The sequence below is a fragment of the Siniperca chuatsi genome, linkage group LG24, assembly GCF_020085105.1.
Source record: "Siniperca chuatsi isolate FFG_IHB_CAS linkage group LG24, ASM2008510v1, whole genome shotgun sequence".
Lineage (NCBI taxonomy): Eukaryota > Metazoa > Chordata > Actinopteri > Centrarchiformes > Sinipercidae > Siniperca > Siniperca chuatsi.
The window spans coordinates 11028514-11044676 of record NC_058065.1 but is presented as its reverse complement, the minus strand read 5'-3'; the positions used below and the strand labels follow the sequence as shown (position 1 = coordinate 11044676).

Below are 16163 nucleotides of genomic sequence, written 5' to 3'. Positions count from 1 at the left end.
CAAACAGGGACATCATGGTATCAAAAGATTAAGTGACTCTTACAGCTTCTTGCATGAAATGAGTTACAGAACTGAAATGAATGATACCCCAAAGTCGGAATTTAGGAAAAACACAAATCTATGACACTATATGAAAATGATTGCTTTATGAAAATGATTAACAGTAATGTAACATATACATGATATGACGTGTCACTGTGTGATTATTTAAGATGAAGCATTATGTTACGTTGTTCCTGTATCCGAGGACAGTCTGAGCAATATTCTTGGAAACCTTTTTTCTTAAAAAAGAAAACCAAGACTCAAACTTTCAAGCAGTCTTGCATTGCTCCCTGGAGAAATGTTCACGCTCATAAATAGTGATTAGACTGTCCTAAACCATCAGAATAACTTTTATGAATTCTTATCTTCTTGTGGCATTCAACTTGAGGATATCTGCTTCCATTTCTCTCATTTCATGAGTCGGTTGACATTATGTCTCCCCTCTGCCTGTCCTGATCTGACAGCTGTGTAATTACAAATGTAAGAAAATGCCAGGACCCAATCTAGTAATTATTGTTACTTAAGACTGTCTGTTGACATTGGGGACAACAGGCCAGGTGAATAAAATTCTGTTACAGGCTTGTATCAACTGATAACACAAAAATGTACTCCTTTCATTCATAAGACAACTGAAAAACTTCCTTTCATTACACGCCCACATGAGTTGAGTTGGATTGCATGGGATGCTAAACATACTTTCCGCCCGTTTGCGTTCAATTAAAGTTTATCATTACCACTGAGGTTCGTGTGTGGTTCCTTGGCCCTTTGTGGCACGGGGCTAAGGCTGAACCATCTGTGCGTGTGCACACACATAAACACACACACACACACACACACAAGGCTCTGGCTTGTTAGGGTTTGATGACAGGCTCTGAGAAGGGATGTGTGTGTGTACATGCACAACAAAAAAATAACAGTCCTTGAATGTTCTTGTCAGAAACAAAAGGTTTGATCAATCTTAAGTCAATTTTCCTGTATTAAGTCTATTAAAACACATTTGGTTTCGGTCCAAATAAAGTTACGAAAGTAATAGTATGTCAAGAAAATTCTCAAAATCTTGTTTTTGCCAAGACAGCTACATGTTGATCAGGACTTCTATTTCTTCCATTCGTTAGAGAAAATGCAGTCACATTTTCAGTCTGAAAAATGATCGAAAGCCAAGTGTTCCTTCTGGACTGGAATGAACAAGGAATCCGTCTGTGGTCTTTAAGACTAATGCGTGCTTGCACCATGGTGATGGTGTATGCACACGTACAAGCTCACTTAGTAAAACCAAACGGGGGGGGTGAAGAAAAACCTGAGAGACGGGGTCTTGCTCCCATCAGCATCCCATTCTGCAGAGTCAGCATTCCTCTGCCCATCACCTCCCCCCCTCCTCCCTTCTCTGTCTCTCTCCATTGCTTTCTCTTAACAACCAAAGCACTTTTACTCTTCTTTTTGTCCCTCCTTCATCTTTCATCCTCTTTTACCCCTCCTTCCTCTGCATCCTCCCCACATCTTCTTCTCTGCCCTGCAAAGGGACTTGCAGCCCCGATGAATGGAGGGTAAAGCCAGAGCCAGAGAGCATCCGTCATCCATTTGCTTTGTCCTTCCCCCTCCCTCCCTCCGCCCCTCCCTCTCTATCCCATCCCTCTTCCTATTCTCTTTCCCTCCCTCCTCCTCTCTTCTCCCCAGCTTGTCGCGGCTAGGATCACTGCACTTCTCCATGCGCTGAGATGGAGAGCACAGTGGGCTTATTGCAGCTCAACTAAGCCAGGTGGAGAGCAGCAGAAAGGGCTGACTCGTCCCAGAGAGAGCAGAGAGGTGGGAGGTGACCCTCACTGTCTCTGTCATCACTTAAGAAAGCAACATTGTGGAAAGACAGGGAATTGGACTGTCTGCGCACCAGATGGGGCATTCAACAAGGGTGATACTTGCTGCCGTTTGAGTTTATTTTCTTAAGCTGTGAGAAATTCTGAATTGTGTTCGAAAGGCATTTGCTGACTCTTGATATGGATCCGGGTTGAAACTGGATTGTCTGGGTTTTAAATATGAAGGGATTTGGATGTGGATTAGAATGCTGATGTGGAGCACCTAAGATTTGGGACGTAGCGCTCTGTAGCAGGACCACATGGACATGTTTGGTTTCTCCAAGATGCCAAAGCTGTCTGGGTGAGTGAGTGTGTGTGTGTGTGTGTTCTTCTACTGCTGTTCTCTGGGGGCACTACAAATCATGTTTTTTACTTTTTATTCCAATTTCTTGACAAATGTATCTTGATTTTGTTCCCAGGTAAGAGACAAGATATTTCCAGGTGAAATTGTCTGAACAATGAAGGCGGATCAGTTTTTGCAGGGCATACGAGTCATGTTAATAGGCCATGGAATGCACTCTATATTCACTTTGTCCACTGTGTTTCACCCAAAAAGTTTTATGACTCTTACAATGAATGAAATGAAAGTGTTTCAATTGAGAGACTTTGTTAACAAGGCTAGAAAGAATGTTTGATGAAGGAAAAGCAAAAAAGGAAGCTGCATCTGATGTGTGTGTTGCACAAAACAGATTTGTATGTGACCTGTGGTGCCTTATTATAGGAAGCATTCATTGATTGGTGTATGTGTGAAGTTGTTACTGATGTATTCTGCTCTGTCTATGTGAGCAGACATAGACCTGGTTGTGTTTTTGTCTTGTTTTTTGTGTTATTTGAGTGTCTAAGAAATCAACATGTTGGGATCTATAACATACAATGCATACTGAGTTCTGCATAGTGACAACAGCAACAACAGAGGTGCAGCGAATGTGGGAAATGAAAGGACTAGAATCAGAGAGTCCAAGGAGCAACCAGATAGTCTGAGGGATTAAGGAAGATATACAGAAACAAGAGAGGATGGACAATGGTTACTAAAACAGATGAGAACACAAAGTGAAGCAGTGGAGAGCACAGAGCCAAAAGAAGTGTTGTAACAAGACTACTAAGTACTTAAAAAGACAGCTTTAAAACTCTGTTCCAGAAAAGGAGGTTTACCCCTATCCAATCCCCATGATGCACAACCATGCCCACAATTATACAATATGGGCAAAGGATTGAAAGATTACATGAAATTCAAGTCACAATGGGGTTTTATGTTCTTTTTTCTTCAAAATACAAATGTTGAGACAATGTTTTTCCTAAAGATGTTGCTATATCCTATTTTTTGATCCAAGTGAACTATCCAGTGTAGCAGTTTTACATACCGAACAAGTTAATTTCAGGTCTGAAATGTGAAGAAACACTCAGAAGTCTTAAGACAGAACAGACTCTATTCATAGGAGCTGCAGCGATAATGGAGAGGTCAGCACACACCAATGCCCGCTAACTGGGATTTTATATGCTACTCACACACATGTACACCCTACACGGTACGATGCGTGGACACACATGTACGTACATACGTGTTTGCATGTTCCTTGACTCCTGCGTGTCATATCTCAAAGCCCACTAAACATGACAAATTTTTTAAACCTATACACTCACACTCACAGATTAGCATCTGGATTGCATCTTCCACTCTTCTCAGAGATAGAAAGAAGGAAAGAAAGAATTTCAAGACTCCATAGTGGTTCAGACTTAAAGGTAGTGTGTGGAGTTTTCAGAAAATCCTTGTTATTTATGACACAGATGGTCGTTAAGTGAACTGCAGTCAGCACTCTGTTGCTCTCGCTCGCCGTAGGCGCGAGTGTGCATCCTTGGCATTCCCCAAAACAGTTAACACGGCTGAACCAGGACTGATCACAGCCCCCGAGACCAACGGAGACCAGTTTGATGACAGGGAATACAGTACCAAGGTGATTTGCAGTGGCTCCGACCAGGAGACGACCAAGACACGGCGGCTTCAGGCGGGGACTGGAGAGGCATCAAGCAGGAGAGGAGCGAGAGGGAGGTCGGGCATCAGTCAGCGCCCACCTCCGGAGGCCTGAGTGGGGGGTTACGTCGGGAGCCAAACCCGAAAAGCAATTCTGTAGTGTATTCCCTGTCATCAAACTGGCCTCCGTTGGTCTTGGAGGCTGTGTTCGGTCCCGGTCCAGCCGTGTTCACTGGGAGGCTGCTGAGCCCTTTTCTGTTGCCCGCTTGCCTGGCTCCAGTTCTGGTGCCCATTCCCCGCTGGGTATCGTTAATTTCCAAGCTACTGTAGCCGGCATGGGTGGGTGCCTGTCGTTTGTTGACGTTAACAGACCCCATTTCTAAGCTAACAATAGCTATATTGTTGTTGCACACTTGTCACAGCAGGAACACTTGGGGTATTAACTGAAAGCTAAGTTAGCGCTAACAGTTTAAAACACTAACCCGGTCTGATGTGTTCTTCTTCTTTCAAGTTAATTCTGAGACAGACACAGCCTGTCGTGTTTTGACTCGGCATCATATACTGTATACTGGTAGGCACACGCTGTGGTGTGGAAATGGATTAGAATAAGATGGTAAAATTCAAAACTTCAGCCAAAATCAAGTCACAAACTAGAGCACCAATCTCTATCTCACCAACAGTTGAACTTTAAACAGACTAAATAAACTCGACAATATAACTGTTACCGTACCATTTCGTACCGTTCTAAAGCATTGACATCCATTTGAAAGAAATGATTAGTGAGCATTTACATTCTAAACTTTTGAACATTTGTAGTTTGAGCAGTGACCTGCTCCTAACTTTGTATTTGGCTCAATCATGTCTGTGATTTTCAACAAAACTGAAGTAAATTTTTTCTTAAGCATATTATCACTTAAAAACACATAAAAAAAACTGGTGGCCCCAAAAATATGAGGAAAGACATATGGGTGGTTCAGGAGGCTATGGTGAGACTGTCCTCCCAGGAAGAAACAACAGCATCAGTCCTTTCAGCAAGTGCGATATATGTTTTGCGGCCGTAGTTTTAAACATGACCATGATCGTTTCCTAATCTTAACCAAGTGGTTATTACCATAATTATGATGACAAAGGTCCTAACCACGGTCTTTCCCTAAACCTAACAAAGTCGTGTTTGTGCCTAAACGTAACCTCACCAGTGCCTTTAATGCCTGTGAAGCACGGCGTTAAAATCCAGAATCAGTTAGTGTTCTTTAAATGAATTTTTCCTAGACCTCTTTTTAATGAGTATTCGAAACAACTCATAAAATGGAGAACGTTCATATTTTGCACATTATTGTAGATGAATGTGTCACACAGCACAGAAGCAAGTGTGCCTGTGTTGCATATTATCACATTTTTATCTTTATTTGACTTCTAATTTGAATAAATAGGTTCCATTTCTCATAAGAAGTGCTTCCCCTCCCCTTGTTTTCCAAGAGTTTTACCCTTCTGGGAAGCACTTGCACTTCTCCTTATGCTTTAGCATTTTGTCAGCCATAATGTTAGTCATAATGTTCGCCACACCCACTTTTACACATTTGGCTCCATCCGTTGTCAACAGACTGTAAAATGGCGAAAATTAATAAAGGCGTAACGCTAACAGGCACCAAGAGAGTGTTTGCATCACTGGCAAGTTAGCCACACTTTGCTTTGTACCCAGATGGCCATTGTGTATCCATGAGCTGTCATAATACAAATTTGGAGCCTTCTGTTTGCAGATGGCGTACAAGCCAAATTTGCTTCATAAACTTTAATGAGAAGTTGTGGATCATTTATCACCTTTTAATGCTCGTAATAAATCATTCATTGTAAGATGGGAAATAAAACAGCCGCAGCAGGTGAGAGGGATCTGTGATCTTTCCGTTTGTGTTTGTTTTGTTTTTTTTATTCTAACTATGGATTAATGAGAGTTTTGTCATCGCACATCTGGCTTTATTTTGGGAATATTAACCTAATCTCTCTTATCCATTCCAATCCATGCATCCTAAAGACAAAGACTGGACCTGTATCAGCATTAGTAGTGTGGGAAAATCTTGGCGGTAGTGTGTCGGCATTTGGCAGTGAAACTAGCCAGCAGGGCTTGTTTGTGTTCTGAATATCAGATTACAATAATGCGTGCCAGATTGCCTTCTGCTTTATGCCAATGCATGCTGCTACTTCAGAGGGCAAAGTTCCATTGTACTGAGAGCCATCTGACAAGTCGTGGCATCCTAAAGAATATTCTATAAGAGTGATTTTCAATTTCACTCATTACTTAAAATCACCTGTAACCATTTCATAACCACTTCAGACACTGTGATGAAAAACGTTTTACTCACACAGAACATGTGTGAAAGCGGTTTAACTTTGGGCCACAAGATCAACCTTTCTAAAAAAAAAAGAAAAAGCACAAGAAGGGGAGGGGTACTACAAATTCAAATACATTTTTTGCAAACAAAAGGAATATTTATTTGTTCAGCGCATATGACATGCAAAACATGAAATATTTTCTTATTTGTTGTAATTAAAATTCTTTATGGTTATTTACCAACCCTGTCCCCAGACAAGAATATTGGACAATTCTGCAAAACCCTGCAATATGTTCCATGGCAGCATTTGTTTTTGCATGCAATGCCAACATTTTTATATTCTCTCCTTTTTAAAAGATCTGCGCTTGGCAAAGGCATGGTTGAGGTTAGGAAAAAAGATTGTTGATGGCAAATAAATTGGTAGAAAATACCACTCTCACGTCTGTATGCTAAATATGAAGCTACAGCCAGGACAAAGTTAAGCTTAGCTTAATATAAGGAAAGTAGGAGGAAACAGCTAGCCTACCAGCACCTCTAATGCTCTCTAATTAACATGTTTATTTCTCTTTATCTTTGGACAGACCTAGGTTAGCTGTTTCCCCCCTGCTTCCAGTCTTTATGCTAAGCTAATGGCTTGCTTCCTCTAGCTTCATATTTAGCGTACAAACATGAGAGTGGTATCATTCTTCTCATCTAACTGCAAGAAAGCTAATAAGAGTATTTCCCGAAATGTCAAACTGTTCTTTTAAGTTCAGCCAAAACTAGTAGTTGAGCAGTTTGAGCTGGTCAAACCAAGTGTGTATCTTCCAAAGTTTACTGTCTTTTTAGTACGTAGCTCCCTTTAAAGCGACCATTGAGTATTGTGTTAAGATAGACTTAAAAATATCCAAACATATCCTTTAACAGCACATTAGATGTCTCTGTAGCTCCTAATATTTGTCAGCCGCTGCACAGAGCACATATGTCAAAACACACAAATCAGAGGCTGGAGAGGAGAAAAAATACCATTGGACTACAGGGCTACCACCACCCCTCCACTCCATTTCTCTCTTTCTCACTCTCTGCCTGTAACCCTTAAAGTTGCACGATTTTCTTGATTTGAGTCTGGATAATCCTCCTAAGGGATTTGGTCGGTGATCATTGCAGGAGGGGCTGGCAGGGTGAACACACTGTTGGCTGTTTCATTCACTATATGAAATCACATCAGACATCTCTCTCTCTCTCTCTCTCTCTCTCTCTCTCTCTCCCTCTCCCTCACCTATCTGTCTGCTTTATATGGCAGCACATCCATCCACTTATCTGTGTATCTATCCCTGTCTGTAATTGAAAACAGGTACAGTCTGCTTCATAGATGTGATCCATCTTTCAAATTGAGACTGATGTGAGTTTTGACTGTCAGGATGCTGAAATATATTTTAAGGCATGTTTTTATTTATCTGTTTAAAAAATGTTTACTTTTTTTCCCTTTAAGTGTAAAGCCACAGTAGCAACTGTAATTTCAGCCCAGCAGAATAACCAATGTGTTATCTCTCAGTGCTTATTTGATCAAATATACCAGCTCTGAAATGGAATGCTTTAATCAGTCCTTCATTCTTACCCGTGTCTTCTGCAGGGATTCATTTCCTGGTGAACACTAATATTCTGATATGTTATGATTACCACATTTTACTTCCCATAACAACAGATAATACTGAAAGACTGGAGCAATGCGCTTCATGCTTCCGCTCTCCTTTGACGAGAGACCAAATTTGATCAATTATGCAAATGAAGTAAAACCCATTTTGTTTCTTGCTCCGTGCAGATTCGAACTTCCTTCCCTCATCTCTGCTTCGCAAAAACAAATAACTTTTAGAACAAGCATAATCTCCCAATTACGCTTTAATTCTCAAACAGCAAGCACACTGAAATTCAGACACAATGTGCCAGCTGATCAGTGATGCAAAAAGTGATGCTCGTATTGAATTTTTGCCCACAGGGGTGCGTCACATGTTCTGTAAATGTTAAGAGAATTCGACACACAGCATGTGTTTCTGTGTTCGCGCTTTCGTGTCTCATATATTCTGCATGGAGCCTTGGTTAGGAGGCAACACTGCATTATTTAATGACACATTGGTGCATAGGCTTTTGCTGCATAAATGGATAAATTAATTGTTGTAACCAAACTGTGACTGCAGAAGTTCAGTTCGAAGCGTTTCTGTATGCTGAGACAACCTTCTTTTTTCCCTAACGCCCATCATAACAAGGCATGTAATAGTGTTTGGCCTTAGGTTGAACCCCATAATAATCCCTGAGAACAAAGGCACTAAAACTAAAAAACGTGTCCCGAGATGATTTACTCGAGTGACTGATCTTCTTTCTGAAGTTTGAACTTCATTCTAACACTAGACACTATGTTGAGTTAGCAGCTGGCTGCAGTACTTCAGCTTTTAACTGAATATTCTGTAGCTGATGTATTCAGGTTCAGCATAGTGCCAGAGACTTGGAGAATCTTTACCAAGGAGCACTAAAGCTGTTCTAGAGGCTCACGGTGGCCCAACACCTCACTGAGACACTTAATGTTAGTTTTTCCTTTTAATTTGTAGCTTATATAGATCTGCATAATGGAAAATTCCATGTTGACTCATGTGCTCATGTGATAAGGTAAATTCACAGCCCTTTTGTTCCCTTTTTTCTTCCTCAGCACAGCGGGAGCCCTGCTGTGAGTTTGAAAATAATCACAGAAAATCATCATGGAAAGTGTTCACACAGGCTACTTTAATGTTGGCATTTAAAACCTTTTTTCCGCATAGTGACGTGGCTTGATTGTCAACCATATACAGTGTATGCACCTTGCTTCCTCCCCAGTTAATCTTCTCAGAAATTTCATCCCTTTTCAGATATGACACATAGAATTCTGCTTCCAGTTTTACATCATATAGTGACATACAATAGTTCTGGCTCTCATTTGTTCCCTTTGCATTTCACATAATACAGGAGAAGTTATTGTATGCCTGACCAAGAAATAGTCCAGTACATAACTGACATGTACATAAAAGCACAACTTGTCATTTTTACACCTCAGTTTTGTAATGGATTAAACAAAGAAGATATAACTTGTTAATTAGTGAGTCTTTATGCTAAGCTAAGCTAGCTGTCTCGTGGCTCTAGCTTCACATTTAGCGTACAGACTTTAAAGTGGTACTGATCTTCTCATCTAACTCTCAGCAAGTGAATAAGTGTGTTTCCCAAAATGTTGAACTTTTCCTTATCAAAGAGTGAATGCTCTTGGCCATAGGAAAGGATAATTCCATGTGAAATGTATGAAGAAGGTGGAACAAGTTGCACATTTATACAAATAGGCCCTACAGTAGGTAGGCAGATTCCCAGCGCAACATTTACAGGAAAACAAACATGATGCCCACATGTTACATTTCCAGTACATTTACACAGTGAAGTGCACGTCTCAATGTACTGTACCTTTGCCCTCCGCTTCCCTTACCATTTACCCTTACAGCTGCTGTTCTTCCCTTTTCAGATAAATGCTCATGGAACATAGTGTATGCTAATGTGCGTAAAAAAACAAGGACACATGAGTGATTATGGCATCTGTGATCTCATTATATAACAAGTAACCTCCAAAACTGTGTATGTCTTTAAATGATTACTAAGCTTAAAATACATGGACGTCTCCACAGAGTTGTACTACATACACTGAGCATTTCTGTGGTTGTAGGACAGAAGGAAAATGTCTTCCACATCTTACATTTTAAATTCGCTCTCTCTCACTCACACACACACACACACACACACACACACACACACACACACACACACTGGTATTCTGATGAGGTTTGTAACAGGAAAGGAGACAGCACTGTGGAACAAGTGACTCAAACATGAGAGAAAAATTGTGGAAATAATGAATCCTTGTCATTTATGTTTAATGTCAATTGTTCAAGCGGTGGGACTTTACTTAGTTTTGCATTTGTATTGATATGGTATTATTCATATCAGTTGGGATTTCCTACATCTGAAAGTCACATAAGTTGTCAGTTATAATGAAGTAGACAAAATAGACTTTCAATTGCTTAGATCTTTTAACTCCTTCTGTCCAGCAGTCTGATAGATTGAGGGTTAAATGAAAAAGGGTGAGGGAGAAGAAACGGGACGCAAAGACTTTAACTTGGACATAACAAAGCAATATCTTTGCCGACAGTGTGCATTTGTCAATGCAATAAACAAATTGTGCAGTGTGTGGCCTTACATTTCTGTCAGGGGACTGACAAATAAGATTTAACTAAATATAGTTAAAAAGATGTGTAAAGATAACCGAGTGACAAGGCAGGCGATGGATGAGCTCACACTGAATTCATCCAGTTGTCTGTTTGCTGATGCATCTGTTTGCTAAAGAGGCTAGTGGAGTGATTAGTTCTGCTCCAAATGCTATCACATAATACGTAAGTGCCACTCTGTATTCTCAGAGCCACGATGTCACACACACACACACACACACACACAATGTAATGTAAACCTACAGTACAGTATTCATATGCATACACTTGCTCAGGCACACATGTTCAAACCTGGCATGTACAGTATGTATATGTGTAGACATGAGGTCAAGAGTCCTAAATCCATTCCTCCACTGATTGAGCGAGGCTATTACTTCCCCTGATTGGAGTGAATTGAATTTACTAATTCAATTTAAAGCAAATTGAAAAGCCAAACATCAGTTCAGCCTTCCTGGTTCTCTGACCATAGCAGAGTGAAGCTGGTTGGAGCTACAACTGAGCTGCACATCTGCATTTTTTCATGTGTAAGTGCAAAAAATTAGAAGACAGGAAGCACCAGATTGTCACTGGTTTAAGGCACTGAATCAGAAAGTGTTTGGTTTGGTGTTTGGTCAAAAGCGTGGCATTAATCCACAAAGTGTTATAGTAACATCTGGTGGGACTTTGGCTTCACGTGGTGGGATTTCATATTGGTGTAATGCAGCAAAACTAGGAAAACACCAATATATATTCTCATTTTAATTTGTCAATGTTTTGTGAAATGCACACCTAGATTCAGGTGTGGTTATGTACAAATTAAACAGAGACATGGTTGATATTGATCTTCTCATCTTACTCTAAGAAAGACAGCAAATAAGCATATTTTTCTTTGCTTTGTTTAAGGTTTGATGTCTGTAAGTGCTTTAGAAATCTGTGGCACATCGTACCCTACTGGCCTTTTTATTTTCTTTCTTCCCTGTTAACTGCAAGTGCACTCGGAGAGCAAAGCGATTTTCATTCTGACGTTATGATTCAAGAAACAAGCAGCAAGTGTTTCTTATTCATCCTAATGATCACCGTCTTCCTGTGTAATCTTATTTAGGGAGCGTTTAGCGACGCTTGTTCTGCTGTGGTATTTTTAGCCTGCGGAATTATGCTTCAATGTTCGGTGCAGATGTTCGAGTCGGCTGTAATGTTTTCAGCCTGTATGTGTTTTGACATGGACCGAATGCAATCAGTGACAAATTAAGTCACTCGAGTGTATTTAGTGTAGTCACACACTCTGCAGCCATGAATTCTTGTACACACTGCAAGCAGATATGCATGTACACACACTGTGCTCTTTCTGTAACCTTTCCAAAGAGACAAAAGTAGTCAATGCTTGGTCGTCATTACATCATGCGAGTACAGTCAACCAACCAGAAAGTAAATGGTAGTGAAACTCCCCATAGGCATGACCTCAGTTAAAGTACTACTCCCCAGTCAAAATATGAAGAATAAAGGGCTTTGACACAGAAAGCAAAATTAATTAATAAGGGAAAATCTAAGCCCTGATTTTTCAATCACTTTCTTTTCTTCATCACAGACTAGGAAAGTTTTGGTGACTGGTGACTAATTGCCTTCAGTCGTCTCTGGGGAGCCATCCGTTTGATCTTTAAGAGCTTATTCTTGGATCCCTTAATGGACAGCCAAAAGCTGCAGGTTGCAAAGGAAATTCAGTCTCTTATTATTTGTTTTGTTTTTCTCCTCGAGCTGAAAAACTGCATTTTATTTGACACTTACAATAAAGGTACAGGAATTTACTGGCAGAATTTATGTACAGACGTCGACAAATATTTTAACTGCAGACAGACAGTAGTGCGTGTTTATGTAGAATACAATAATACAGACAAAATTGCTCTACACTAGTATGTGTTTTGGTCTCAACAGTGAGTTCAATTGCTGTTCCAGTGGAGCTTTAGGCCAAACACCAAAATCATTGAATCGAACATGAAACAGCCTAAACATAATTCAAACAGCCACTCATCAGATTTCTTTTAAAAACATAATTTAAAACTTGCTCTGCTGCCCTTTGTATTTTCCACCCCTTGGTTCCACTGGGTTTTATGTGACATTTACAAAGTATCAATGGGGTGTTGTGCTCTGGACTGTGTTGTCCCACAGAGATGTACTGCTGTGCTGCAAAGGTTGAAAAGCAACACTGTAAAGAGTTGTAGGTCTGCTGCTGATATAGATACAGTGGGAACTAACAGTGTGTCACATAGTGACAGGCTGTAGACACAAGTGAACTACAAGCAAGAGAGCTTATTCCCTTAGCAACTTATATATATTTAATCCCTTTCATCTCGTCCTGATACAACTGAATGAATACCCCTCATGTATTTTTCCTTTTTGTGGCCTGCCCTTGTAACTCATTTAGAATTATTAGTTGATAAAGGTAGCTTTATCCCAAAGACCAAACCATGCATATCTGTTTTACATAGTTCTCAGACTTGTTTAAGACCAAAAAAACTAAAGTGAATATCAGATAAGAGGAGTGAAGTAAATGCTATAGTCATGATGCAGTTAATTTTTCTATCACTAATAATATAAAAGAATGCTATGAATTAATCCTAGTTGAGATTTCCAGACGGGTTCATTCATACAAGGTATGAATAAGTCAAAATAAATACCACCCACATGTGAAATCATCCATAGCAGATCACTTAAAGACTAAAGGGTCTATATCATCAAAAGCAATACTAATGAACAAGTCTGACCTCATAATGCATTGTAAGGATCATGCTACTTCCTGGTCTTTGTTTCAGCTTCCCCTTTTCCATCATACCAGCAATCCTGTCAGCCAATCAAAGCTTTGACTGACTTTTTACATTCATATACCCCCATCTATCTTCAATGCCGACCTATGCAGCATAGATGCAGGTAACAAATCCACAAATCTTTAAATCTCTTTAATTGATTTTCTTTTCGTGTTCTGCCAGATCCTATATTTTTAACTCCCCCCACTGGGATCTAGAGGTTCCATCTGATATTATCTTATAAATGAACACACTTGTAGCTGCACCTGCTTTCTTCCAAGCAAATGCAGCTCTCCTCTTGCAGAAAACTTTAAGCCTGAAGAGAAATGTGCCTTTTCGACACACACGCGCTTGTCTCAAGCCTTTACATGTCATTTGCGGAGATGAGTGTGTGTGTGTGTGTGTGTGTGTGTGTGTGTGTGTGTGTGTTATTTTGCTACGGTCAAGAGTCTGGCCAGCAGCCAGTGGAATAGTCCAAATCTTCGCATTGGGAAAGGACAGGGTGTGCCCAGTTTTAGTCTGGTACACTCACAGTGTGTGTTGATAATGATAAAGAATGAGTGAACAAATAGAGCTGAAGCCCTTAAAAGTATTTTCCAGATGGAGTGTTTACAAAGACTGCTCTCATATACTGTATGGTTGAGGTGATACTGGTGGGTGCTTCATTGCGAAATGAGGATGCAGTGGCCGGAGGTTTAACCAGGCCGGACAGCTGTGATTGATGCAGCTGACTGTGTACTTAATACATAACCCTGGCCTGTCTTTGTGCTTGTATATTGCTGTGTGTATGTCAGTAGATAGAAAGATCATAAATAATTTTTTTGCACCGCACTGACTTGAAAATCAGTATTCCCATCCTGAGCAGTGCTGTGTAATAGAAGGGGAGCTGTCCGTGGTCCTGAAATCAGCTGAATGAAAACCTCAACGAAGCAGCTCCCTCGCTCACCTACTTTAATGTCTTTGTAAGGAGGATTGCTTTTTATGGTGAGCTTTTAATTGATTCCGTCATCACACGCCGTTGGCATGTTTCCACATCAGTAAGACCTGCCAGTGTTTGTAAGGAGGACATAAAGATCCAAATTCCAGTACAGTTCAGTCTTTATTATGATCTCAGAGGACAGTTAATTTGCAAGGGAAAGACTTTATAACGCACAGTGCAGCACAGTGCAGCACAGTGCAACATGACAAATGCAACATTATCTGCAACCATAAAATAGCAGAATAGCGGTGACTCACTGCCTCTGCAGTTAGTGCTGATAGGCTGTGGATTTAGCAACTTGGTGACTGACGGGGAAATACAAAGGACTGCATATGGTGGAGTATGGTAAACTGAACCAGATGTGAGAGGACAGGGTAAAAAAATAAATAACAAAATTTCCTTTTGAGAAATTGGTTTAACATCAGCATTTTTTGCTTTCCATTTCAGATTAATGGCATGCTGAGTGAGTACACTAGACCCCTTCCAGACCTCTGAATTTCTGCAGACTTTTTTTCAGCAATTCAAATAGTTCTGGTGTTGTGCTCACTGATGGCTGTTTCCCTTAGCTTTGTTGGTGGAATCAAGAATGGGGACATCATCTTCCTGTGCCACAGCCTGAAAATACATCCATGAAAAATTGTGGTAGAAATAGTGGCAGAAAAATTGCAACTTAATGGTGAAACTGACCCAGCTGTGCAGGTTGTTTTAAGTCCACTTACAGAACTAACAAGTCTTAAATCAACATATTTCTTTCATTGTTGTGAGAAACGATAGCCAAAGTTGATGGGACGCATAAAAAACACTATTTATTATAAGGTTAGGGCACAAAGGTGAAAAGTGAAATTCATATGTGTGTCTTGTATGTGTCATATGTGTCAAAATAGGCATGCTAGAGGCGTGGTGACGTAGTGACTACTCGCAGGGCTAGTTGGTGAACTGCTGTAGCCGGTGAGCTAATGGATAACATGTTTGCAAGATGGGAACATGCTAGCTCTAGTCAGTCACAATAACTATCTGAGTTTCTTTCTGTCTCTGTACTGGGCGTCTTACTCCCTCTGGTATTTTGTTCTCAGGATTGTACATCATTTCACTCAATAAAGAGTTAATGAAGAGGTATAAAAAGCTCTCTAAGCCAACAAGCTTGCTAACTGACAGTTAGTTAACTGGCTAGCTAACAGGACAAAAACTTTAACGTATTTGCACCATCAACTCATGTCTCATAACTGCCTATTTTGTGGAGCAGTTCTTTCACCAAGGTCAAATGAAAGTAAATGGTTCAGCACACAACAAAATAACCCCCCTCACAAACAGAAATCAGCTAAAATGAACACAGTGTCAGACGGAATACTGAAGTGAAACAAAAAGGAGGTTCAGTCTGATTATCAGCCTTGCCATCAGGAGATTGAATGCTTTAGCTTTAAGAATGATGGACCCTGTCCAAAGTCTTGATGGCCTAGTGCGACTCATGGTTGTTGTGAAAGGAAATGTTTTCAGTTTCAGATGGATGGTTGGAAAAAGAAACAGGAATCATCTGAAAGGGTGGATCCATTAACCCTTTCAGTGAATTTTAATGGGTTTTATTTTCAAGTGTTTCTGAATCCTCTCAAATGAACAACTTTGTGAAACTCACAGTTTTTTTATATCTTTTTTTTTATTCCATTATGCTTGTTTAGCAAATATCCTCACTCTGCAAGATGTTCAGAGAGCATGCAGAATGGAGCAAGGGGTTACATAAAAACAAAGTGGGGGAGTTTCTGTGCATGTGTACGTGCGTGTGCGAAATGCACAGAGAGCCAAAGCATGTCGTCTTCAGATTGTAAAGCTATATAAAGTGAGAGCACTTCAAGGGCAACTTTTAACAACATGCACCAATGTTTCATTTATGAACATCACAAAGAGTCAAGGAGAAAGACTGAGTGAGTAAGAGAGAGTGGAAAAAGCCGACAAA

At 40.3% G+C, this 16163-nt stretch overlaps 1 protein-coding gene across 7 annotated transcripts in view; it reads left to right on the top strand.

The window, feature by feature from the left end:
• LOC122871878 (FERM and PDZ domain-containing protein 4-like) overlaps nucleotides 1-16163 on the top strand; it is a 76756-nt gene that overhangs the window by 26493 nt on the left and 34100 nt on the right. The window contains exon 1 of one of the 7 annotated variants that reach the window (XM_044187406.1): nucleotides 1725-1948. The exons of 4 other annotated variants lie outside the window; for them this stretch is intronic. Coding sequence is in view for 1 of the 3 variants with exons in the window: in XM_044187405.1 (XP_044043340.1) it covers nucleotides 2153-2193 (41 nt within the window). In the remaining 2 variants the exon portion in view is untranslated. Of the gene's footprint in view, nucleotides 1-1724; nucleotides 2194-4181; nucleotides 4201-16163 lie in introns of those variants that run through there. 2 more of the 7 variants (XM_044187405.1, XM_044187407.1) reach the window with 2 other exon arrangements.